General features: G+C 38.8%; 1 protein-coding gene across 5 annotated transcripts in view; it reads right to left on the bottom strand.

Annotated features, from left to right (window-relative positions):
* Nucleotides 1–27,494, bottom strand: part of LOC108002067 (laminin subunit alpha-1) — a 146,119-nt gene that overhangs the window by 68,136 nt on the left and 50,489 nt on the right. For 3 of the 5 annotated variants that reach the window (XM_062087070.1, XM_062087072.1, XM_062087071.1), the window contains 9 exons: nt 24,800–25,036; nt 24,093–24,254; nt 22,259–22,555; nt 21,145–21,405; nt 20,621–20,868; nt 20,240–20,474; nt 19,197–19,423; nt 18,832–19,019; nt 17,757–18,038 (listed from right to left, as the gene is read on the bottom strand). In XM_062087070.1, the coding sequence (XP_061943054.1) occupies nt 17,757–18,038; nt 18,832–19,019; nt 19,197–19,423; nt 20,240–20,474; nt 20,621–20,868; nt 21,145–21,405; nt 22,259–22,555; nt 24,093–24,254; nt 24,800–25,036 (2,137 nt within the window). Of the gene's footprint in view, nt 1–17,756; nt 18,039–18,831; nt 19,020–19,196; nt 19,424–20,239; nt 20,475–20,620; nt 20,869–21,144; nt 21,406–22,258; nt 22,556–24,092; nt 24,255–24,799; nt 25,037–27,494 lie in introns of those variants that run through there. The other 2 variants (XM_028668864.2, XM_062087074.1) reach the window with 2 other exon arrangements.

Genomic DNA, 27,494 nt, shown 5'->3' on the forward strand with positions numbered 1-27,494 from the left:
TGTACATACAAATACAAATATTAATATAATATCGAATGCAACATTAATTAATTACAACGTTGCATAGAATGCAAGAAATTGGTTGAAAACTTAATTTGAGTATGAAAAAAAAATATAATAAATGGAATAAACTTTTTCTTTTTTTTTTCTGACAATCGTATCTGAAAATATGATTCGTTCTTCTCGATAATCACATTTGATTTAATAATATGCTTCGATAATCGAGCATATATACATATATTGCAAGATATGAAACAGGACTACACGTGTTAATCTATGCGGAAATGATAAGAAGTAGTTAGCTTCGATGATTTCAACATTGCATCGATGCACGGCAATCGTAACATCTATCGTGAGATAAGATTTTTGTTATTTAAAAACGATCTTATTTATTAAAACGATCTTGAAAATACGCCGCGACAAAAAAATAGAGCGAAATGAAATTTGAAATTCTCTATCTGGAAAAAAATTATTAACTTCTTCCACACCGTACGATTTATTATATTATCCAATATCGATATCATTGAAAATGATATTCAATCATAGAGTTATCGTTCCACCCTGTATTTCCCCTCAAATTTTCTAAACTCAATATTCTCAAGCATCAAAAGCAAGAAATATTAATCCGCTATTACTCATTTTTTTCTATTCAATTATTTTTATTCGTATCTCGCTTCGAAGTGTATCCATACATTTTGCATTAATATCATCCATTTTGAATTCATCTTCACCCGAATTAATTGATATCAGCCGCAAGACGAGCCGCGCTTGTGCTCTTAATTCCTCGACTTGAACCGCGTTTTTTTCGCCCTTAAATCTCAATCGTTTGGATCGAATCGGCGCAAGTTCGATCGGTATTGTCTTTTATCGAGGCAACGTGCGGTATCTCGCCAAGTCGGAGGAGAAATAGGTCGTGGTATTAGACTCTAGAGCAAGTGGGTGGTGGCCGAGTAATCTTGTTCTCATACATAAAACATATATACAGAACGGCATTACGCCCGATCTTCTTATCGTCGAACGCGATTCGCGGCCATTTCTTTCTATTCTATTATCCATAAATTCGAAGAGTTCCTATTACTTGGTGCATCGTAGCGCGACGTATCAAAGGAGTAAAATCATATTTTACGAATTTTTTCCAAAATTTGATTGAAAAAGTAAAGATTGGGTCGATAAAGTCGATATTGAAAATTGATATTTCCCCCCTAAAAATCGTAAGTTGCAAGCGTGAAGAAAACCTTTTCACTTTTGTACTTTCAAAGATATTTTTCGATTAAAAGTAATAGAAAGTAAAGATTGGACAATTGTTCGAAGAGAATCGGTATCGAAGTTCGATTATACGTTCTTAATTCCAAAAAAATGATTAAAGTTAAAGGAAACAAGAATCAGGATGAGGTTGCAAAATAAATGGAAGGGGGATTCGGAAGAGAGGGAAAAAAGAAGAAGGAAAGAATTAAACGAGGTTCACGTTTTACGCGCATATCTGCATATTATGCCCATATATCTGACGATATTTTAAATGGCGCATCCTATTACGGTGTTGACAGATTTGCGCCAAGGAGCTGGAACGATCGACCGATGAAAAAAAGAAGGGGTGGAGGGAAAAAAGACCGGGCAATCAACCCTTCTTCCCTCTTCCACCGATCATGTGTTTTATCAACAAGGCCTAACGCGGGAGTGATTAACGAGGATATTCTCCAAGAATGACGCAGCCGAATTTCAGCATCGTGGTTGTATAAAATCGTCGAATATACACGGTGTCTCTAAAGTCGGCCGTATACGTCCACAAACAGAAGAACTTCAATTTTTCCCAATTTCCTTTCTTTAACAATAACATAACCACGAATATCTTTAATCAATCGCACTTTGGTCTCGATCAATTGATCGATGCGGCTGGATCGATCGAAATAAATGGAGCGAGGGAAGGAATAAAGGAGGAGACGATTTGAGAATCACTGAGACGCAACGGATAAAAATTGAACCGATGAACGGTCGATTTGTAAGCGGAATGTTATTACTACGGCGGAACGGTATGGCCAGGTATTAATCAGTGATATACAATTATTGCCACGTATCGATAATTATTGATTTGATGGAGATCAGCTACCCACGTAGCTGGTCTCGATCCACGATCGTTAAAATACGATCGTCCCGAGGTCGGTGAGAGAGGCCTCGCGTCATCGACACCACCGAGTTTCGCGAGTGGGTGGATTGAATCGCCGGGCGATGATATCGCGAACGGTGGATGAAGGAAGGCGCGGAGGAGCAAGGCGCAATTACAAAGAGGCGCGGATCGGCAAACAGTCGGATGGTGGAATGGCGCGGCCTCCTCTTCGTTTAATGCGCTTCTTGTGTCTTTCCTTTCGTTCCAAGGCCACGTGGGGTGATTTGCGGCTCGATCGAGCAAGTTCGTGAGAAATGATTTATGGGGAGTGATCGAAGATGATAATCAGGATGATGCACGATGTAAATGGGTATCGCGTTAAGATCGAAACCGTTGAAGCTTCTATTATATTTGCAACATTTTCGATATATCCTTTTTTTATTTCCAGGATTTAGAATAAATTTCAAACGATAAAATTCTAAATCGATACAAGGAACTTTGGCAATAAAAGACGATAAGTTATTACGTTTTATTACGTTAATTATCATTAATGTTGTCCCAAGAGGAATTTATGAGTCGTAATATCTGTGACAAAACGTGCATTTATTCAATATTTTCCTCGCTAGAGAGACTTTCTCAGTCAATGTAAATGACGTCGAAATCTCCACATTGTATCGAGCTTTTGTCCCACCCCTAAAACACTCATGAGTCATTTCGTTTAAAATGGAAACAGGTAAGAAGCGACAAATGTCCGGATTTTCTTCCGGTTTCACGCAGCTGTGCATCCGGAAGTTTGGAGAAAAATTTTCGGCGACCATCGTGCGAATTGTACGAATCGTTCACGGATTAAACCGATATTTTAAAACGGTGTATCCACGCTGTGGAGGCCGCTTAAAGTTAACAGGTAACCGATCTCTACCAATATAATTTGCATATCAGATTATCGATCGGAGTAAATCATTGCAAGTCGGCAGGCCTGTAGAGCTGCCGGAAGGGAAGCCGATATTCCCCCGATAATATTGATTCCTGATTGTTCTTTCTTTAATTACATCATTCGTCTCGTGCACGAAAACGGTTAATTAAAAGAAAAATTTTCATCGATTGACGATCGATGAGTGGCTGTGGGGAAAATTCAACATCATCGATTCTCGGTTGAAAGGTAGATCGAAATATGATTTTTTTTCGGTAATAACTTATTATTTGCATCTCCTTTCTTTGCTTTAGTCTTGTGAACCAAAATTTTCAGGTTTCAAGGAAATTTTTGAATAGTTGCTTGCACTGTATGCTAGTTATATATATCCGTATTTCTCAAAACCTGTGCTTTTGTATAGCCTTGCTTTTCAATATTTCAAACAGAGAAATCGGTAAGTACAGTAAACAATAAGTCTTTGCAAGTCTTTGCAAACCTTTGCAAGCCTTTGCAAGCCTTTGCAAACCTTTGCAAACTCTCCCAAAGAAATTCACCTCCATTATACAAAGTATATAATTTTAATGAAAATTTGGATATATATAGAGCGTAAAATTAATTTTTTTATGTTTCAAATATTTTTTACTATAGCATATTAAAATCTGAATATTTTACAATTTAAAATTATCTTGTATCTATTGCGAAGTATATTTCAGAAAAATTTCAGGAAAGTGATATTCCGCCATAAAAACGATGTTTCGTTCAAAATTATGCTTCGTTTTCGATAACACGACTTATTAAATGAATTTAGAAAGAGTTCCGTGATTGACCGTGTATCTCGAAAATTTTAAATACTGTTCAAAGTCTTCTCTAACTTGGAATATTCTTTTTACGATTCGTAGAGGGAAATTTCTCGAATAAAATTCTCCATCCTATATCCGTACATATCGACAATCTATATTTGTACATAATTATTTCAAGGATTCATGTACATCTACCTGAAATTTTACATCGATCGTAAAAGATGTGAAAAACAAGGATGTAAATTTGCTTCTTGTCGTCAGGCTGAAAACTGAAAATCCTGCCACCATAATGACTCATTCGAGGGACTTTTCACCGATTCTCCGAATGTAAGCTGTTTCCTTGACAGGAAGCAAGATTTATAAGTATATACTAAGAGATCTGCCGATATCGCGTAAACAGCGTGTAAAACTATCGAATAATAATGGCGCTCTTGAACGTGCCACGAGCAAATGTGTGATTTACAGGAATGGTGTGTTTGGATCTGCTACTTTAAAATAGAATTTGCACATGGTCAGAGTTGCCACGAAATTTCCACGATCAATCCGGTAAGAAGAGTTGGATTTGTATAAATTTGCAGATTTTTATTTGAAAATATTTTTATGGCATTTTGAATATTGCTTAAATAAAATATTCGGAAAAATGAATAATAAAATTCAAATGTAACTTAGAAAATATTAAGAAGGAATCTCTATATATATTTTTGTTTAAAAATATTTTTATAATATTTTGAATATTGCTTAAATGAAATATTTGGAAAAAATTGGAGAATTCAAATGCAGTTTAAATACTGGAAAAAGATGGATTGAAATATGAAAAGATTATTATTTAAAAATATTCTCAAAATATTTTAACACGTGGAATATTATTTAAATAAAACGTTTGGAATCATAAATAATAAAATATATTTTAAAGTAAAGTAGAATTTATAAGTAGAATTTACAAACTTCTAGTTCGTAAATCATTTAAATATAATCCTGGTACCGTTTTAAGGAAGCAAAATGAAGAGGTAGGATTATTTAAGTTAATTATGGGGAAAACCCATGAAGCAGGAAGCTTCTTCAAGTAGATTTAAATGTGCAACCATACCTTTTGTTGTACAAAAGCACGTAAATAAATATTTCTAAGAATCTAGAGTGTAAAAGTTAGTTCATGACGTGTCTCGTTCAAAGTTGACCATATTAAAATAGCAGGTAGAAAAATATGGAGAGAACAACAGAAGGACATTTTCTCCCATTATCAAAATAAGGTGAAACTTATCCATAAATTTAACGTTTCACTCTTCATATCTTTATTCACAACAAATAAATATTAATATTACGTTTCCATTTACTCGTACGAAAATATCGCAAAATATACTATTTTCTAATTCTACTTTATTACAAACCACGGGGAAAATTTAATAATAGTAAAAGTTAGGAATATTTCGATAATTTATCGTTAAAAACGCAATTATTCCTAACATTTTTAATAAAAGTAATTGCTTAAAATTAACTTTATTCGAAATTTTTAACTAGTTATTTTTTCAATTGTGTTAATACTCTGACTACAAACGCACGTACATAGAAAATTAATTTCTATTTAGAGAGAAGCTAGTACATTACGGTTACTACGCAAGTATGAATCACCCAATGATCTCACGAAAAGTATATCGACCCGTCTCAAAGTAAATATTTAAATGATGAGAAGAGATTTGAAAATTCTCTGCGGTTTATTTTATCTCCGTCGAAGAAGAAAGGAAACCTTGTTCCACGTTTCCTCGTCTGGGTTACAAAAACTGGGTTACAAAGTTGTAATTCTTTAGTGTGTCGAAAATACACGGAAGGAGAGAGAGGAAAGAAGAGAAAGAAAATTGGATCCAGTTGAAAAGTTATTATAAACTGGCCATTACGCGCGAGTGATGGTGATTAATAGAAAAAAAAAACCAGATTCCAATGCCACTGTACGCCACCCTCAGCCGCGTGGGCCGGATTATTTTCTGGTAACCGCGTACCACGTTACCACCCCGTAAATTAACCATCGACCGGGACGCGTGGGTGTCGCTGATCGTATTATTACACCGCGAGCCAGTAAATCCAGCTAAATCGCACGGTCTCGCGTTACAAATTCGACCCCTCTGCTCCCGTCGCTTTTGAACCTGGTTTCCGAACTCCGCAACAGTTAAGTTGCAAAACAGTTTCGAAAAAGGGGGCAAGCATAGAGTCGGTTGGAAGCCGAAATGCGAATACGACGAGTTGTGTTAAAGTCGTTAAAGTTCAAGTTCCGAATTTTCTCGACTCGGAGGAAGAAAGCGGACGAAATAATTGCAACGTCTATCGGATATCGTAACAACGTTCTCTCGCAAACTGGGTAAAATGGTGGTAAAAAACGAGCGGCGAGATACGTTCAGATAGGAATTGTGCCGCGAGACATCGTCCCCATTATTACGTTCTAAAAACAATGCATCGGGGGATATCTGAGGGCAAATTACCGGAACGGGATCGAGCTCGATCGAAAGGACGACGAGGAAGGGACGACGAGGAGTGGAATGAAGTGCATGGGAGCATAAATCGTCGGCGCATAAGTCGGCTTATAAATGGTCGGGTTGGAAAGCAGCGGTACGAGCCGCGGATATGGGCGAGCCTCTTTCGAAATTCTGCCAACCCCGGTGAAAACGATATAATGAGAATCCTGTCAAAGTGGCGGGTGAAACGGCGGACAATGGAACGATCGATAAACGTTCCAGATTGGGCAAATTATAGACGAACTCGCGAATTTCTGATCTTCGAATTTTTCTCCACTTTCTCGCCTATTGTGTTGACCGGTTCGAGTCGACCAGATCTCACGAGGCGAGATATCGTCGCAATTTGCGAGTGCGAGATAGATATCAGTAGAGATTGAAAGAGTGGAAACGAAGAAAAGAAAGCTACGAAATTCTAATCATTCTCTAATCCGACATAACGGGGCCTCGTTGATCGTTCGGAAGCTTGATGAAAAGACAAATTTCAAATGATTTATGAAGCTGGTTTCCACTCAACGAATATCGGTTTCCGGTTCTTCGAAAGTGGAAGAATCGTGCTCTACCTGACATTGACGATTCGACCTCTCGACACGGCTCGTGTACCTGGCTCGCTCGAGGCGAGAATTTATAAACCTGCAACTCGAGTCGTGCTCCCACCCCACCTTCTTCCTCTGCACGTGCACTCCACGCCTAAGGAAAATATAAATCCTTTCACGGCAATGGGAATTCGTTGCAAACCAATTGTTTCCAAAAATTTAAAACAGATTACAACGAAATCTACTGTAGAATAATATACGTGACTGTATCGTAACTAATATTATCTTTTTTCTTGCAACGTGATCGCGTTCAATTTCGTAGCACACTGTCGTCGATACACGCGTTGGCTGAATTTTAAAAATTCAGCAATTTCAACGTTTGAAGAAAAGTATACGTCACGACGTAAGCAAGCAAGCAAGCAAGCAAGCGAGTAGGCAAGGTGGAGAGGCAACGATCGTAAAAATTCAGGAACGAACAAAATTGTTTATTACTCGCCTGCGAGTAACGTAGACAATACAGTCGTAAAATCGTAGAGTCTGTGGGTCACGGTTTCCGTTATGAGGGATTAGAATATGCATTTCGGACAGTGCGTAGTCATTTTCATATTTAAGTGGAAGCTAAAGCTTATGGTACTTTATGGCTTTATTGCTGCACGTGCCTTATTGTACAGCTTTTTTGACAGATTAACTGTCGTTTCTGCTGGAAAGGAAAAACGAATTATAAGTTATGATTTCTGCTTTTTGATTAAAAGTCAACTTGTTGCTATCCTATGATTGGCAATATGTCGATTGTGGGACAGATTTATGATTTATTATAGTACACACTTTTTTCCAAATAATCATTTCCGAATTTTTAAATAATTTTAAAATATTCGCCCATAATTTTATTCCGAAAGTTTCCAAATAGAAGAATCAATAAATTAATCTTTTCTTTACACCATTGGAAGAGAAAGTATTTACGACCAAATGTTCGCAAAATACAATGAAGAAGATTGTCTCGTAATCCATCCATGATTTATATTATTCCTGACGTCTTTTTCCATCTACCATTGATTTATGAAATCAGTTTGTCGATAAAACCATCGAATATTTATTTCGATGATGTTTAAAGAAATTATTTCCGAGGTGAGCACAGTAAGAATGTAATTAAAGGAAAGAAATACGGAAGTTGCATAAAATTTATAGATATTATTATCGAATTTTTTCATTTCTTTATTATAATTTGAACAACATTCTGTACCTCTATTGACTCGTAACTTATTTTTAAATTCTATATATATATTTTTTCAAAAAATTTTATTTAAAAAAAAACGAATGAAATATATAATATATTTATATTTATCCAGATAAACGTTCGTCCTTTCAGGTTTCTATACAAATTTGTTTTTTTTAATTAGTATAATAAAAATAAAATTCAATGTAATTGTTCAAAAATTTTAATTTTATATTTTACGCGATACTAAATCTACTGCTACGATAATTTCATATCTTACACATTCGTATAATCTGCAAGAGCAATAGAATGTTCCATCAAAAGGATCGATCGATCGATAATTTTTCAAAAAACTTTCTCGACTCGTCATAGAGTATACGAATATGACGATATGGAAATAACAAAATGGCATTATTTCGCTCACGAGAAGAAATTTGATTGGAAGCAAAAAAAGAAAAGCGAGTACAATCTGCAAAATCCGTATAAGAATCTATGATCCTTGCGAATCTAAATTGGTAAGTAAGCAGCAAGCTTATTTAAATTACTTCATTACTTTATCCGTGTGATTGAGCATCCACGAGATATTTGTTGAATCCGGTCCATTACCAGTTGGCGCATCGCGATAACAAATCGAATTATCCGGCAGATCGATATCCTCAAGCAAAGACCAAAAGCCTCGCCACGAACGATCTTGATCCACTTAGTTCGATCGCTCCCTAACTGGTGAGACCGCTGTGTTTAATGAGAGATAACTTTGATAACGTAATAGTGGACCGGCTCTACGCCGTTCGAGTTAATAATTCAACCGGTGCTGTGTCAATTGCTTTTGATCGTAAAACTACGGATCGACGACGATGACGATGACGACGACGACGACTTGTTTAGCGGCCTCTGGAAAGATCGACGATACCGATCGTAACGTTTTGCCCGTTGCACGAAGAAATTTCATACGCGTTTCTTTTCCTTTTTCCTTTCTCTTTTTTTTTTTTTCTTTTTTTTTTCCCCGTTTCTTTTTTTCTCACAGTGTGTCGAATCGGTAATGAATTCGTAATGAGATATCGGTCGAGGCGAGTTACGAAGACAAAGGGGAAAAAAAGGCGATTGGATGTTAATGAAGTTTTTACGTGGGACTATAAACATTTCTAATGAAAGAAACTATTTTACGGTGGCTTAGAAGTTAATAATTGTAAGTCGAATATGATATGTAACCAATCTGTATATTAAAGTAGTCTTTTATAGTATACTTTCTTCTCTCTTTCTCTCTCTCTCTCTCTCTCTTTCAAACTATACCCCGTCGCTTCACCAGGGGTATTAAACAAGTGCAACTAATAAAATTAAAAAAGTGACCTCTTTGGAGGTTAGGACAACTGAATCGTCCTACGAACACTCTTACTTTCAAAAATATCTATTTTGAAAAAAAATAGGTGATTTCTTCGATCGATTTGCGTCGAAACACCACATTCAGAGTTTTCTGATCTAGTTTTCGTGCCGCTGCGTTGTTCAAGATGAAGTTTTTTTTCCCCTGAAAATGTGAGTAACAAACAAAAAAAAAAAATAAGAATCACGAATATTTTCACGTACGTGAAAATTTATTTAAAATAAATACTTGACGAATAATAAAGAAGCATTTCGTTTTCTATTTAAAAAGGAGGAAGAATTTTTTGCTTTTAGGAAAAAAAGATGACAATATTTAAAGATTAGAGTAAAATTGCAAAAAATCTAAGAAAGAAGAAGAGATTTCAATTTTACTTTTCCGAAATTACAAGTTTTTAATTGCACATATTGTGAAACAACGTTAGAATTTATATCAAATGCGTGATTAATACGACATAAAAATTTGTCATATGTTGTATTTTTGTATTACATATCTCACAATTTTAAATACATCACAAAACCTAATAATGATATAAATAATAATATAAACAACATATTTTTTTGCTACAAATTTCAAGATAGAAATTAAAAACAGAAAGAGAAAAATATCTTACTTTTACTTACAACTCGCCAACCATTTATATTCTTTTAAAAATACGAACATAGAATTGTTCAAAATTCCTACTCATCAAACCTACGAAACAAATCCCCGAAATATTAATAACTCTGCCACTCGTCATCGAGAAATTACCAGCCCAACTTAAATATCCTTCATTTACACGCACATGTTGGTGCGTAATCCCATCCGATCTACTCTAGAACAATTCTCGTCAAACCATTCTCCTTAACGTTCCTCAGCCATCGTTCAAATAATCTGAGATTACATCGATTCCATGGATTAATCCCCGCGAAACGAAGGGATATCGTGGCTGCGTTTTACCTACGCGATGAATGGAATGCCAGGAGGCTCGAGATAAAACGAAGCGGATGCCTTCCCTCCTCTCTCGGGCCCGGGAGCGTGTGTTGCACGCGCGCGACACCGCTCGGGCCCGCTCCGAGGCAAGAGAAAAACGACCTCGAGCATCGCCTTTACTCGAGATCAACGGCCAGTTTATGGAAATTGGCTGGATGTACGGAAATTGATTGGCTACAAGTTGGCGGTATGCGCGGGGGGACCACCCGCAGGTGCTAGAATGGCTTTTAGACGTGGTTACACGCATGAGACCGCGGCCGTGTTCGTCTATTTTCCCGGGGAACAGAGCTACCTAGAGGAGGAAGAGGAGGAGGAGGAGGAACGTGGCCGATCGTGGAGAAGGAGATGGGAACGACCATGGCAATCCTTTGATCTCTCCAACAAGCTGTGCACGGCCGAGGGTACTGTTCGGCCTCGAGAGGCGCGAGTATTCACGATTCAAGAGTTATGGCCAAGTTACGATCCAATGGTAGAAAGTTTTCGTTTTCGATTCGAGCAAGGTGTGTATTATATGTTTATATATGGAGAGTGGATTTGAAGGTATTTTTCGAAAAGAGGAGAAGAGGATGAGAGTAATTTTGTAATAAAAGAAAGGAAAGGCACTAAGTCTTTTCGAGATACGAGACGATCGCAGAATCGTAGAAACGATTTGTAAATAATATACGAATGCAGTTTTTTGATTAAACTCTAATCGTGAATGCAAGATACAAGAAACAAAGTGTAGGAAAAAAAAGAGAGATAATCTTTTGGAAATAGAGACGATTGGCGGGGCATTCGATTTACAAGCGAATATACACCGTGGACGTAGTTTTAATTTAACTCCAAGTTTAATTGGCAACGAGCAATACGCTAACGATGTTTCAATTAACAAATTGAAGTAGGGACGTTGTACGAGGTGGATGTTAAACGTCCAATATTTCCCTATAATCGAAACGCTAATATGGACGAGACTGTAATTATCGTAAGATCCCATCCGTCGCGTCATTTGTTTCTCGTCTCGTCTCGAACCTTTTCTCCCCGTTTAATTATTGTACTCTTAATTAAGTACAGAGAGTACAAACTGGAAGGATGTTAATAGACCGTTTCTTCCTCTTCCGAGTAAACATAAAATATTTAAACAAAGACCTCCCACTCGAAAATCTCCTTATACATTCCGTACTTTTTCCAATATCGATTCGATCATCGAGGATTTATTCGTCGGTCAACGACGAACGGATGGAGAGAAAAAAAAATAATTTTAATTTTAAATCCACGCTTATCTACTCCTCTCTCCTCTGACGCGAATTTAAAAAGAACTCGTGGTCTCGAGTTTGTTTCTCGCAGGTACGTCGGTGCAGAAAAAAGAAGAAAAGAAAAGAAAAGAAAAAGAAAGAAAGAAAAGAAAAAAACGTTCCACCCAATGAATTTGTACCAGTTATGATAATGCGTTTTTTGCCCGGCCGAGCGAATAATTTTTGAAGTCTCAGTTGACATGTTCCGCGACTTCGTGACTCATAAGTATTTACATATTTATCGAAGGGAAAAATAATCAAGCACGCGTAACAAAAATTCCTGGATAATTAGATTCGATTAATCATCGCGTATCGCGATGTCCTTCCCAATAATAACTCGATATCTCCGAGATGAAAAATTGCGAGTATTCCGCGTCTCAACGTTTATTACGCGAGATTATCCTTGCTTATGCGATATTTTCACAACATCGCAGCCCTCGATACTCTCCAATCGAATCTTCGATCGAAGCGATTTAATCCACATCTCTCGCACACGCGCCCTCCTGTACAAACAAAGGGATCGAGCCTTTCAATTTCACGCACGATTTCATCTTAGAAATACGCGTCGAACGAAGAAAAACTCGCGTTTTCGCGTCGCCAACGAAACATATGGCTCGCTGCCATGTAATTTCTCGCGTACGCTTTATGCGATCACGTATGCGTATTCGTAATTAATCCGATAATAGCGCAACGAGGGTTTAACAAATCGGATAAAATCCCGTTCTCCTTTCCTTCCTCTCCATCGAGCCCCTTCTTTCTCCTTTTCCACCATTTTTTCCGCGAGAATTCATGAATGAAATCGATCGCCGACGGACCAACGTTATTCGACGTTGCCTCTCTGAACCCAGGAATCCTTGAATCACGTTGCCCGGCCAGGTGTCGACTCGCTCTAACGGGTGTTTCAAAACGAACGCGATTGCGTAATCGCGCAACTGTCAATTCAATCGGGATAACAACGCTGGAGATTTTATCGGGAGATAAATGGAACGAGTCGAAAGGTCGCGAGGATGGAGTCGAATGAATTGGCGCGTTTCGCGGTATGCGCTAGAGGCGTTCCAAGCCGAGGTAATGTCGCAATTAGATAAAGTTGAAGCGAACAAATTTATAACGCGATTAACCCTGCATTAACCGTGATTTTATCGTTGCAAACTTTTTATTTTATTCGACCGTGCGCGAAAGATCCCCTCTTTTTCATTTATTATTTAAAACTTTCCGTCGTATTTTCCTCTGCGTCTCGCAGAGGATGATTTTGATCATTCAAACGCTTCAATTCATATTTCTTTTTGTAAACAACCTAATCGAGGATAATCGAGTTTTTAAATACGTATCGGATAAACTTTCATTTTCACTCAATTCTAAAAATAAAGGAATCAAAATTCATGATCCGGGACAAAAATGTATATGATTTTTCGGTAATAACAAAAACTAGACTTCTTTTAAACTAGATATTCTTTATGAAAAAAAGTATCAATCTTATTAACACTTATAACACTTCTTAAGAAGTTGACAAAACTCGTCACGTTAAAGAAAAGATATATTCACACGCAAATATTCCACCATTCCCTTTCGTATAAATTATACCAATTCAAATACTAACAATTTTTCCTTTCCAGAAACCGACTCGATTCCACTTTTTCCTATTCTTCTTTTCTAATGAAAAAAATAAAAAGAAACCCACGACGATTATATTATAATATCCTACGAACCATTTATCACATACCATTACGTACTACGCGAAGCGAAGAAGACAATAACCCGTTGAGGATTGTGGGAAAAAGGCGATATCTAATTAAAGAGGAGCACCCGTTACACGAGCAACCCACGCGCTCCCTGGACCAGCACCAGATGATCAGGTGAGTATATATATAAGGTATATACACAAGCAGCGAGGAAATAAGGAGCAGCCGGTCGAGGGCTATCTGATGGGCCGATTGCATCATTAGCGAGGGTTACGTGCTCGCTGGAAGAGAAACTCGCGCGCCACTCGCGTAGAATGCGCGGCGATACGCAGGGGAGGGGAGCGGGAGAGGACAGGACTCACCAATTAAATCCTACAGAGGACGGATTTCCCTGGGATATTCACCGCAAGTGACGTGGTTCTCCCTTCACGAGAAAGATCTCGATCGACGCTCGCGGATGATAAAACGTACGAGCCCCTTTCTCCCCCCCGATATTTTCCTCTTCGATATTTCTGCCGAAGGAATTTTGCGAGGGAGGAGTCGTCGAAAAATCTGAATGAAGGGAAAGTGTAATGATCCGCGAGGTAATAGGGAGGAGGACGGAGAAGGAAGAAGAGGAGGCCGTCCTCGTGGACGGCATTCCGCGGTTTCGTCGAGTTTTTGCGGCCGTGGATCGAGAGTGAAAGAGGGAAAGGGGAGGGGAGGGAAGCAAGAACGAAATGTCGCCTCCGTGTCACTGTCCGCGAAGGGTTCCTTATACAGAGGGCCGTTATCGGGGCGGTGGATCGCCGCCACTTCGTATTGTGTATCGGCGCCGATTTAAAAAGGGAATGACGTTTTATCGTGCGGCTCGATCGATAAGCCGTGGGATGGAGGGGGGTCCGTCTTTTCTTCTCCCGCCTCCCCGCCACGGATGTAAGAAATGACTTAGTGCCGACTTTAAGCGGCGCTTCTACCGAAAATACACGCGCGCAAATTCCCTTTGCGCCGAGTTCGTCTCAAATACAAATAAGTACGTTTCACGTGGATATAGACACTTGTCATACACGCGTGAATAGAAAAGAATTACTCGTCGTAACCCTTACGTAATCTTCCGAATTCTTATTATAACTGCGCGTCGAAAGGAGGTTTTCGAGTTGCTTCGATATATATTTACGTTACTCGGCGTGGATGTAAACGCGACTTAATTATAAACGATTACTTATCGATCCTTTCGACCGAGTTTGATTATTTATCCTCTCGCTCATTCGGTTCCGCTATAGCCAACCGCATAAGTCGACTAATTCGTTGCACTCTTCCCCAATAACGATCCTTTCCACAGGCGCGAGAACCGATAAGATAAAGTGCGGATCACCGGTGATGAGAAGCATGATGAGAACCAGATCGCGGAGGAATTGGAAAACAGTGGGAACAAATCACCATCAGCGTTTATCTCGTCCGCGACGATAATGGTATCGTGCGCACGCGCTCTGAACGTGAAAACGGGATAAAACGTAGAATTTGTGGAAAGAAACTAGATCTACTCTCCCAGCCCAAAATTTTATACCACTCGGCCCTCTACGATAAATCGTGGAAGGAAATTTCCTCTTCCTTCGTTCGATCGTTGATTCGAAGGAGAGAGAAACGCGAGACGGTTTGTATATAACGTTCGAAACCGTATCTCTTCGTTTTCATTTGGCAAAACATACTTTGTTGCTCCGCGCTGTGCTTAGATCCTTGATCGGAATGGGGCGTGGGTGGAGGAGAGAGAGAGATCGGCGCGATGGAAACTCGAGAAGCGCGAAAACGGCGCGGCCGAGACTCCGATAATCGTCGACCCCCTCGAGAGTCGCGTTTATTATAGAGCGCGATTGTCGTTGGACGTCGAGTCGCGGAGCAAGATTCGTGCGTAGGGAGTGGCCCCTCGAAAACTGGGTGGAGATATTAGAACGGCGATACCTTACAATGGTATGTCGCGCTCGTGTCTTCATTTTTTTCAAACGGTTAATCGAGGAACGAGTGGATTTTAACGAGTGGCCGGTCGACGTGATTTAAATCCTGCGTTTTCTCCTGCAACGAATTCCTTCCGCGAATTTCTTCGAGCGTTGTCGCGAGCGTGGAAAAAAGAATTTTTAGAATCTGGACATTCGTTTCTACCACGCGGATAAGGTTATTGGAATACGAACCATTCCTTTCGAAAATCTTTATCCATATCTTCGTGAGAGCGTATCGTTTTATTATTCTATCGTGCAAAGTTGCAATATTACGGGATTTTATTGCTAAATCCTTTCTGCACTTTGAGCCAACAATTTTCCTTTGCACTTGCGTATTACTTTCTTCCATTCCTTATCATTCATCGCAGAAAAAGATTATCAGAATGATTCGTTTGCTTTTTACTCGTTCGAAAATTTCTATTTACCTTATTTCGCGAGATCGTATCATTTTATCGTTAAATCTTTACAATTTTTCTTTGCGTATATATTATCATACTTTCTTCCATTCTTTACCATTAATCATAGAAAAGAAAAAATGCACGAGGAATTTTCAGAATTAGAATTCGCATTCCGTATTCCAACTGCGAAAACGTGAAAAATTCGCGTACGTTTCATTCCTCTCTTTCTCTCTCTCAGAAAAAAAGCCAGCAATAACAAGTTATCGCGAATACGAGAGCCCGCCGCCATTCCCCCCTCCCATCGCCGTTGCGTGGTATCGTTTCGTTTGAAATGCGAACTCGGGTCCACTTGTAAACTTCGACTCGAGTCGGAACTCGAAACAAGCCTCGATACTTTGTGGAAACGATCCTCCCCGCCTGTGTTCGAGCAGCGCGTTACGTTACGGTAAAGGACGCGCGATCCTGGATATAAACTTCAACCGTTCGCAACGTTGGATACCACAATGCGAGCTCCGCGAGCTTTCGTCATTTCCGGGAATGGAGAAATGTATCCCTGTCGCCCCTTCCTCTCCTGCTGTCCAAAATATACATATACATATGGAAATATAAAGGATGAAATATAAAGGCGTAGGAAAGAGGAACGTTGGTTCGTCGTATGGGAGGAAGATAATTAACGTCTGGCGGACAAGTAGAAGAGTGGAGTGGCTCGTGTACGGTGTATCTTACGATATCTGTCCCCTCTGGTATCTGGACGCTGTTGAGAGATACGGTGTGCCTTGGCGTTTCGACTAATCGTAAATAAGGATTCGATTTCTTGCCGAGGATAAGTTGCGAGATCGCGAAAACGATAAATTCCCTTTTTCCTTTCTTTTTTATTTTCCGTACGCGCTTCATCGAAGAATATATGCATATATTTTAACCTGGTTGAAGTTTAAAATTCTAATTTAATCTCCAACGATTTTTCTTAGTCAATTTTTCGAAACGTGAAAAATGTTATCCGACGACAATATCTCGATTATCGACAATATCCAGCGAACATGGTTGGAAAATGAGAGAAAGAGAGAGAAGGGGGGGAGAAATGAGACGAGCGACTGCATCGATCTCGTGGTCGCGATGGGTGGATCGATCGATCTTTCGAGTTAACGGGATCTCGCGAGTGGATTACGCAACTGGATCACGATCCACGGTTGGATCACGAGCAAAGGGAAGCGCGAATCGTTCGCCGAATGATTACGATTTATGGGATCGCAGCCGATCCGCCGACCCAATCTTCCACGGTCGAGCTACCAACATCTAAGGGTGCGATCACAACGGAATACCGAATATTGATCGATATTAATCTTTTCGTTAGTTCGACTATTAGTCGCTCTCTCCGCATAAAATGGCGTACTATACGCCTACGACTATGCAATAGCTCCGCACAAGATGCAGCGTATTGTACCTTTCTTTCATCATTTGCTTCTCACCGTTATTAACAGTTATCATTATCACGCAATTATTATATATTCCGTAATGTTATTTGATTCCAAAGTAAGAAGTTTGAAAGTTATAAATACCGCCCGCTTTGAGGAAAATTTTTTTTTCAATAAACGAGGGTTTTTTTCAATAAACGTTTGGGAGATACAATTCACGCCTCGAAACTGAACATTTTCGCGCGTTTCTGGAACGGGAAAAGATGAAAATAGAGATTCTTTGGAATGATACGGTATCGAAACGGTGAGAAGCGCGCGAGGATAGCTGGCTCGCCACTTGTGGATCTCGAGCGCGGCATCCTCGACTCCGCTAAGTCCATATATCCGGATAAGTGGCCCGTCGCACTTGAGCCAACTTGGAGATAAACTTAAGGTAGTTGAAACAAGAGGATGCTCTTTCCGTTCTTGTGTTACGCGATTTTTGCGAGGGGGAGAATATCGAAGAGTACGCGTTTAGGAAATTTAAAATCAATCGATCGTTTCTCTCTCTCGAAAGAAAAAAGGATCACGATACATTTGTGAAGATATGAAAGAAGAAGAAGAAGAAATGGTACTTACCTTTGCAGCCATCCGCGGATAATCCATAATGGTCGAGGCGGCAGTGGTCGCAGCGGAAGCCAAGGACGCCATCCGCGCACCTGCACTCGCCTGTTACGGGATCGCAGATCTCGTCGAGGGCACCCACGTCGCAGTCGCATTCCCTGCAACCTGCGGTCACGTTCCCGTAACCTTCCACGCAGGAGGAACAGTCACGACCCTCGAACAAGGGCTTGCAGGGACACTGGCCGCTCTTCTCGTCGCATTCCGGGGAATCGCTGCCCTTAGGATCGCAGTTGCACGCTGCAATCGGATTTTCCCGCGTTTGGATCGATGTTGGATCGAACAAAGAGGGGGGAGATGTAAGGGGCTCTTCGAAATCGAACGATTCTACGTCTAGGATTAATTTTATTTACGTTCTTGCAAAGGTGGACCACCTTTTCATCTCGAAAAAAACTTATTTTCCCGCGTTTAAATCGATGTTGGATCGAACAAAAAGGGAGGAGATGTAAGGGGCTCTTCGAAATCGAACGATTCTACGTCTAGGATTAATTTTATTTACGTTCTTGCAAAGGTGGACCACCTTTTCATCTCGAAAAAGGTTATTTTCGCCGAGGCGAAAACTTCTTTCATCTTCTTCTGTAAGATTGTCGAGTTTTTCTTTTTCTTTTTTTTTTTAATCGAAAGGATAATTAAGATGTTTGCAAGTATATCTTGAAATATGCAAAATATACGTACAAATGATCCGTTAACGGATAATTTAGCATTTGACGCGTACGTAGGCGAGATACGGGTGTAAAATTTGTGGCGTATACGTACTGTTAATGATGAAATATGTATTTTGAAATTGGAAATTCTTATGTTTCTGTATCTGGCTTCGTCATTAGCTTATCGCCGACTTAAAGGATTCGTTTTTTTTTCTAATTGGGAAGATTGTTTAAACCACAACTCCTCTTTATTAAATATACGGATGGCGTAATTTGCATGAAATATTGCAGATTTAGCGATCGAAATGTTCAAGAATCGCTTCGATATCCACGATATCGCGTGCTGGCGTCGATGAAATAACGAACCAGAAGTAATCGACGATACTCACGCAAACAGCTCTGTTCCAAGGGATTTCCGTAATGAGCTGGTTTACATTTGTCGCATTTCCAGCCTTCCGTGTTACCACGACACTCCAGGCAGCGTCCGGTTTCCTGATCGCAGGGGCCGCCGCCGCAGAAACAGGGTTCGCACGTGCCACCGGGTATCAAAGGATTTCCAAAGAATCCTACGTCACAGCTTTCACAGATAAAATTGAATTTAAGTTTTCATCGATATCGATAATATCGTTAAAATTTTAGAAATTATTTTCACTTTTCTAGAAAGTATCTCGGAAGGAATTTTCATGTTTCATCGATTAGATTAATTAATTCTTGACCGTGTGATACGAAAATATAATTTTATTCATTCCGTTACCTTTCGCAATGATCGCCGGTGTAACCGTTTGGACATTGCGTGCACACATATCCGCTATCTACGTCGGTGGGATCATCGAGTTGACAGTTTGGACTAAAATTGTTGCTCTCGATCAAAAGTGGACAGCCGCATCTTTTGCAATCGTTTGGTGTGCCTTTGAGAGCAATACCGTAAAAACCGGGCGCGCAGCGATCGCATTTCGGGCCCACGGTGTTGTGTTCGCAGGTCTATCGAATAAAGATAATAAATTGATTTTAAATTCGAATACTTTGTCGATTGAAAGAGAAACATCGATGGGCTCTCTTAAGATTCTTGGTTGAAAAGTTAGGCGAAGAAAACGATGAAATTAATAAATTATCGGAATCGTCTCTGGAACGCATAAATTTTTGCGTTTTAAAATTAAAGTTTAGGGAAGAATAACGATTAGTTGGAGAAGGACAGAGATAGGATAAAAATATCGAAATCAACGCCATCTTCAGTGTGCCGCAAATGAAACTCAGTGGGCAAGGACAGAAAATAGAAAGAAAAGGATAGAGATAAGGATAGGAATTGGTCGTTAGCGCCATCTCTCGAATGTCGTAAGTATCATATTGCCATTTCGAGGCAAGATAAGGTAGACTGAATCGAACACTGGCGCCATCTTTCGAGTACTTTTGAAAGATATGGTCGAAAAAGATACTTGTAACGGTCGAGAGATGGCACTGGCGGTTAATTTCTACCCTATCTCTATCCTCTTCTTTCTATTTTCTGTCCTTGCCCACTGAGTTTCATTTGCGGCACACTGAAGATGGCGCTGATTTCAATATTTTTATTCTATCTCTATCCTTTTCTCACTACTTTCTCTCCTTGTCTATTGCACATGCTTAGCACATGGTCACGAACGAGATACAATTTTCATTCGAAACAATATTTTTTCGACGATTCCGCGTTATTTTTCTTCGCGATATTAATAAAATAATTATTTTGCAAAATAAAACGCGTATTATTGAAAAAAATATCTAATTTAATAACAGCTTATAAGAATATAATATACAAATACTCACTGTGCATTCTCCGAGAACAAGATCACAGGTACTCGCGTGCCCATTGCAATCGCATTTTACGCACACGTGATGATCTTGATAATCAGATCCGTTCTTGATTAATTTCACGTAACCCCACGCACAATTTTCACAAGACAAGCCGGTATATCCTTGAGGACATTCGCAATTCTCGACCAAATTGTTATTGTCGCCATCGGACGAAACCTCTCCGGTCGATAGGACTGCTGACTGTAAACTGAAACGTATATAAACATATTTAACCTTGAAAACATTCGCAGAAGAACTTCTCCTCTATGTGTACATAAAAACTTGTTTACGTATAATGGAAACAGCGCGACTTTTACTTCTAACTTTTTTTACCCACTCAACGTTTTTACGTACCTTCCCTCGATCTGCTCGGAATGGTATTGCGCTCTTATCAAAAGATACTTCAAATCCATGAGAACGTTCATCATTTGTACTCTGCTAACGGAATCTCCGCGAAATTCGGTTCTTCTCAGCCTGGTAGGTATATCTTGAATCTCGTCGCGTACGTGATACCAGCCATTTTCGCGAAGAGGCACCATGATCTCTGCTTCCTGCCCATTATATTGTTCCTCGCCGTAAGCTATTCGCATCCCATTATTACCCTGTAAGGAAACGAGACGAGGAGATTAATAAGAAGAGAGAAAAGAAACGAAAAGAAGAGAAAAAATAAAAATAACGTAATCTAATCCTTTCAGGGCAAACTAAAGACCTAAAAAGATACGATATATATATATGTACAGGATAGTACACTTTTCATATATATTCAAGCGTCTAATTATCATTCGATATTAAGAATAATTTTTATTCGTGTAATAAATCGCGTTATTATTATTCGACGAAATCATTTATCGTATATCGTATTAAGAATATATATTTACGACAAGAATAACGTTGGGTCCTGTGGTAGGCTTTCCACTGGTGTCACCGCGCATAACGACCCAGCTGACGGAATAAGTAAGATTGCTCCCATAAGCCGAGATTCGATTACCGCAATAAATTCGCGGAGCTAACCAGAACGGGCTATCGTATTCGACGTCGAACGCCGCGATCGTGAGCCACCCGTTATCCGTGTCCAAAATAGGAACAATCGCGCGGGTTGCGTTCATGTCGGTCACCAGCCAATTCTCCATCGAAGATATCTGAAAATAATTGATCATCAAAATGGATCATCCGAACGAAACGTTTTTAAAAGTGGAAATTTTTTGAAAATTTGAAATATTAAACAATTGATAGTAATAATGTAATTCGAAAGGAAATAAATTAACAGTTCATTTCGAAATACACTTTTACAACTACTCTTACTGCTCCTTTTTACGAAACTGGGATTTAATTTCTCCCGTTTAATTGTTTCGCGTTAAAACGATAACAACGTACTATAACACGTTGATACTCGATGCACAACACGCGACTCAGGAAAGTTGTCATGCGACAAAGTAATTGCCCACTCGTCGTTTACTCGTGAGGAGATAAATGCAGATATTGTCCATTTATCCATCTCACGTTGAAACGTGAATCGTGGCAGGACTCGAGTGTTCAAACCCAAGGGGATCGGATTTGAGACGTGGCAATTTTAATTACTTTCACCAATGCAACGTAATGAAATACATATTACACTTTGCGTATTTCTCTCGAATACTTTTCTTAAATGCTCGTTAGTTTCCGTTCCTTTTATGGTTAACGATCATTCTACGCTTGTCAGTCGTAAGTTTCTCGTTAAGCACGTTCTCGAAACACGCATTTTTCTTAAATACTTCGATATCCCCGTTACTTTCCATTCTCCTCTCTTCTACACTTGTTGCAAAGCCATGACCTTTTCGTTTCTTTTGATCGCCTCGTACGTTATAAATTTCAACCAAACCCAGCTTGATCACTTTCGATCCCGACGATGTAATTGATATTTAGTTACAGATCTCGGATATCGTAACTGAAAAATCGCTTCTCGATTCGAGGATCGAGACAGATATCGTCGAATAATTTTTCAAACAAACCTACCGCAGAGTAGGAGAGTCTGGCTATGGAACAGCGATCGGTGATCCCGAAACAGTAACACGGAAGGCATCCATCGAGATTCTCCTTGGTGAGCGCGAAGTGTCCCGGTTTGCACTGGTCGCAGAACTCGCCGGCGACGTTCGCCTTGCACAGACAATCCCCTTCGCAATCGTGGGATGGGAGGATCCCGCGGGAATCGCACGGACAGGGCATGCAATCGGGAAATTGGCGGTAACCGGCAGCGCACTGGTCACACTTGTACCCCGAGTAACCCGGTTTGCAATCACAAGCGCCTGCTACCTGGAACACGATCGGTGTTTAAACTCGCGAATGGTAAAAAAATCAATCCCGATTTATATATATTTATACATATAATTTCGTATGATCGTTGGAAAAGGCCATTATATCTTTAGAAGAATAAAAGTTGGCCAACATTGAGTTATAAAATATATTGCAATTTCAATTTTAAACTTACATCGTTGGAATTTATAAAAAAGAACGTGGAATCTAGTTGAGTACTTTATTCAAAAAGGATCTGAAGAATAAAAGTTCGTTGGCCAACACTGAGTTATAAAATGTATTGTAATTTTGAAGTTTGAAAGAATTGGAAGAGAATTTATAAAAAAGAATGTGGAATCTAGTTGAGTACTTTATTCAAAAAGGATCTGAAGAATAAAAGTTCGTTGGCCAACACTGAGTTATAAAATATATTGCAATTTCAATTTTAAAGTTACAACGTTGGAATTCATAAAAAAAAACGTGGAATCTAGTTGAGTTTATTCAAAAAGGATCTGAAGAATAAAAGTTCGTTGGCCAACACTGAGTTATAAAATATATTGTAATTTTGAAGTTTGAAAGAATTGGAAGAGAATTTATAAAAAAGAACGTGGAATCTAATTGAGTACTTTATTCAAAAAGGATCTGAAGAATAAAAGTTCGTTGGCCAACACTGAGTTATAAAATATATTGCAATTTCAATTTTAAAGTTACAACGTTGGAATTCATAAAAAAAAACGTGGAATCTAGTTGAGTTTATTCAAAAAGGATCTGAAGAATAAAAGTTGGCCAACATTGAGTTATAAAATATATTGCAATTTCAATTTTAAACTTACATCGTTGGAATTTATAAAAAAGAACGTGGAATCTAGTTGAGTACTTTATTCAAAAAGGATCTGAAGAATAAAAGTTCGTTGGCCAACACTGAGTTATAAAATATATTGTAATTTTGAAGTTTGAAAGAATTGGAAGAGAATTTATAAAAAAGAATGTGGAATCTAGTTGAGTACTTTATTCAAAAAGGATCTGAAGAATAAAAGTTCGTTGGCCAACACTGAGTTATAAAATATATTGCAATTTCAATTTTAAACTTACATCGTTGGAATTTATAAAAAAGAACGTGGAATCTAGTTGAGTACTTTATTCAAAAAGGATCTGAAGAATAAAAGTTCGTTGGCCAACACTGAGTTATAAAATGTATTGTAATTTTGAAGTTTGAAAGAATTGGAAGAGAATTTATAAAAAAGAACGTGGAATCTAATTGAGTACTTTATTCAAAAAGGATCTGAAGAATAAAAGTTCGTTGGCCAACACTGAGTTATAAAATATATTGCAATTTCAATTTTAAAGTTACAACGTTGGAATTCATAAAAAAAAACGTGGAATCTAGTTGAGTATTCTATTCAAGATCGGAACATCTCGAGGCCTTTCTTCTATATCTTTAGAAGAGTAAAAGTTGATTGAGTTAAAATACGTTGTAATTTCGTGGATTTTAATTAAATATTTTATTAAAAAAAAATCTTGAGACATTTCTTGCAACGGTACAATTACACGTGCATACCTTTCCCATGTGTGTATAGGAGTCATCCGGGGTGCAGTAACCCGTGCTACCGTGCTCGTTGCAGTCGCAGGGCAAGCACGGTTCAGGTGCATCAGGGGTAACCCCGTTTGGCCTGTAGTAACCAACTCGACACTTCTCGCAATTGACTCCATCCGTGTGCTCCTGGAACACATCATTTTACCCAACGAATGTTAATAAAAGTGAAATTTTAATCATTTAAAACGTTACTTTAAAATGTTACTTTGAAATCTGAGTATTAGAGAGTGTACAATGGAATCCGTACATTAGCTGTTGAGTAGAATGAATTTTTTCCCAATAAGAATCGATGAAAAAATAATTAAGAAAAACGAAACTTTGAGAAAGTTTTATCGGATTTGAGTTAATATAAAGATTCCATTGTATCCAACGAAGCACAGTATAGATGCCAATTCTACAGAAATTACACAGGAATGGAAGGAGTTTAGTTTAAAGAATACAGAATTAACGTTTCATTTAATTTCGTTCAAAGAATACAAGAATACAAAAACAATAAAATGAAACGAAAGATGCAAAATTTATCGCACGATTGATCGTACGACAGATTCGAAGTATTCGAAAAATATTTGAGAAAATAATTCCCGCGTTTTATTTTCGTCGAGCGAGAATCCCCCCGGACGAAAATTCCACGATAAATCGCGTAATACGTGACTCGAGAAATTCGGGCTTACTGTGCAATTAATGCAGACGCCACCGCCACGAAATTTCCCACGAATGTCCATGGACATTCTTCCATCGGCCACATCCTGATCATATCTGCACGAGGTTGCATGTCCATTGCAGTTGCATTTCTCACAGTGAAAGCCCTTCGCAGCTGTGCCAGGTTTCCACGGAATTTGATTGTACATGGGACAGCATTTTTCGCATCTTTCGCCGCACGTGTGGCGCTCGCATTCGCATTCTTGATGCTACGGAACAATACCACCTCTTAATGCAATCCCTTATTAATCTTCCTCGAGGAACAATGTGAAATACTCGATTCTTTTATCTCTTATTGGACAACGATTATTGACGATTCTTCCACGAATCTTCGCTAAACTATTATTCGAGTATATCTTTTCTTTCCTTTTTTTTTTTTGATATATAAAATAACAATAGAACACGAGGAATGATGTACTCGTTGGAATATTTGAAAAAAGAAGCAGATGTATGAAATTATATCGCTTCGTGATGAATCGGTCAAAAAAGTTTAATCCTTTATTAACTAAGCATATGCGACGCATATTGCGTTCCAATTTTTTTATTTACTTGCATTAAACATAGCTCCATATGTTTATCTCACGCACACGTCAAAGTATCGGGCATCGCAACGGGATTATTCTAAAAACGTTATTTTCCTCGATTCAGAAAAATTCTGTAGAGAAGGATCGTCCAATGTCAAGCTTAAATCAATTTTTTCCATCGAATATTCACCCATTTCTTTATATATTAACATGTTATATTCATCCGTTGTTAAAAAAAATATTAATATTTGACGTGAAAAATCGAAAATCGTTGATCGATACTCTTTGCGCAATGGATACACGTGCAATCGATTAATCGACTAATGTTTCTAGAAAAGAAAAAAAAGATAGACAAAATACTCGGCATACAACGATAACAATCCTCGCGGAAAATAATTACATGGTAATCGCATCGTTTCCAAGCAACGAATCGCCCCGTTCACGATTAATCTGTGGAAAAAAGAAACAAAGTGGATGAACCCGTGATACCGCGCTTCCGGTCTCCAGCGGAGCCTTCCATCGAATCAATTAACACGAAAGACGTAATGGATGTCATCGGGCATGCTTTGTAAAATCGCGACACGGCCAAGCCAAGCTTTTTTATTGCGATATCCGGTATTGCTCCCTCTCCGCAATCTCCTCTTTCCGACGTTTCGAAATTTATTTACGAGCGTTAAGATAGCCACCTCCATTTTATTCTTCGGGCAAATGATCGAACTTTTCGTTTCACGTTTTCCACAGATCGCGAATCGCATCTTTCGATCGACAAACCGCGCAACTGTTTACGGCAGAATGGAATTTCGAGATTTTTAAATGCGAAATCTCGAATATTTTCTTGCGCTTTTTACTTTCGATGAGACGATTTTTCGATTCGCTAATGAAGGAATCGTTGCTGGATATTTTTAATAATATAACTTGTGAGTTCACGCTATTATTCACGATATAGTAAATAATATCGAGCACTTTGAACCCTTAGTTTCTAAGAGACCACCAGCGTTGAGTTTAACCCTTTGTCTTGTGCTTTGTTTTAAATTTACCGCGCTCCTTCGTTTATCGTCTCGAAAAAAAAAATACGAGATTCCTTTTTTTTTTTACATCGAATATAATAAGAAATTTTTCCACTCTTTTTCCATTATCAAAATTATATTATCAGACGACCATGCGAGGAAAAAAATAAATAAATAAAATAGAAATTGAATGGAAGATGAAAGAATTTCCATTCCGAGAGTGCGCGCATTCATCCAGCACGCGGATCTTAATAAATTATTAAAGATCCATTGTGAAGAACGATCGTAAGCACTACGAGCGATATTACAAACCCATAAAGCGATAACGCTTTACTCGAGACGTGTTTATACGGTAACTCGGGGAGATATTCTCAGCACCAGATGGGAGCTGGTGAATCGTAACTCACACTTTTTTTCCTTTCTTTTTTCTTTTTTTCACCACGCATCACAGGCCTTATTGTGTTTCCATTAATGACCATTGCCATTCACGACACAGAATAGACGACGTATCCCTCCCCCCCGGGGGAAACGGTTAACGACTGGCTACTTCAATGAAACGTTATCGTATGATTTAGTGAGATCGATGCACCGAGGCTTTAATTAACGTCAGTTGCGCGCCGCAATAATACGATAATCGAGAATGATTCCACGGTTCTTTTTTTTTTTTTTATTTTAATTCGAAACTGCCATCGATCCAGCGTTTTTCGTTTCTCTTTTTTTCTCTCTCTCTCTTGCCCACCAACGATTAATCAAAACATGGAGGAATATTGAAACGCTCGTCTCGAGGAAGGGTTGTACGACGATGATTTAATTGAGACGTAAAGAGGGGAATATCTCGGATGCTCGAGGACCAACCGTTTCGTATTCAGCAATGCGATCGAGATATCGTGGACCGCGTGCCTCTCCAAAAAAACATTAATTCAATTTACGGAGAGCAAGGCCAAAACTCGATTCTAATCGAATCCGAAGGTGAAGAACCTTTGAACGAATCGATTTTGATTAATCACCCGTCCATTTCGTTATTCCATTGCCGTTGATCCATTATTTCGTATTATATAAATAAATCTTCGCGATTTAAAAAACTCGTTTTATCGAGAGGTTCGGTAACCGATTGCGATTCCTTTGAGAAACCATTT

This window comes from Apis cerana, linkage group LG1, assembly GCF_029169275.1.
Source record: "Apis cerana isolate GH-2021 linkage group LG1, AcerK_1.0, whole genome shotgun sequence".
Classification (NCBI taxonomy): Eukaryota; Metazoa; Arthropoda; class Insecta; order Hymenoptera; family Apidae; genus Apis; species Apis cerana.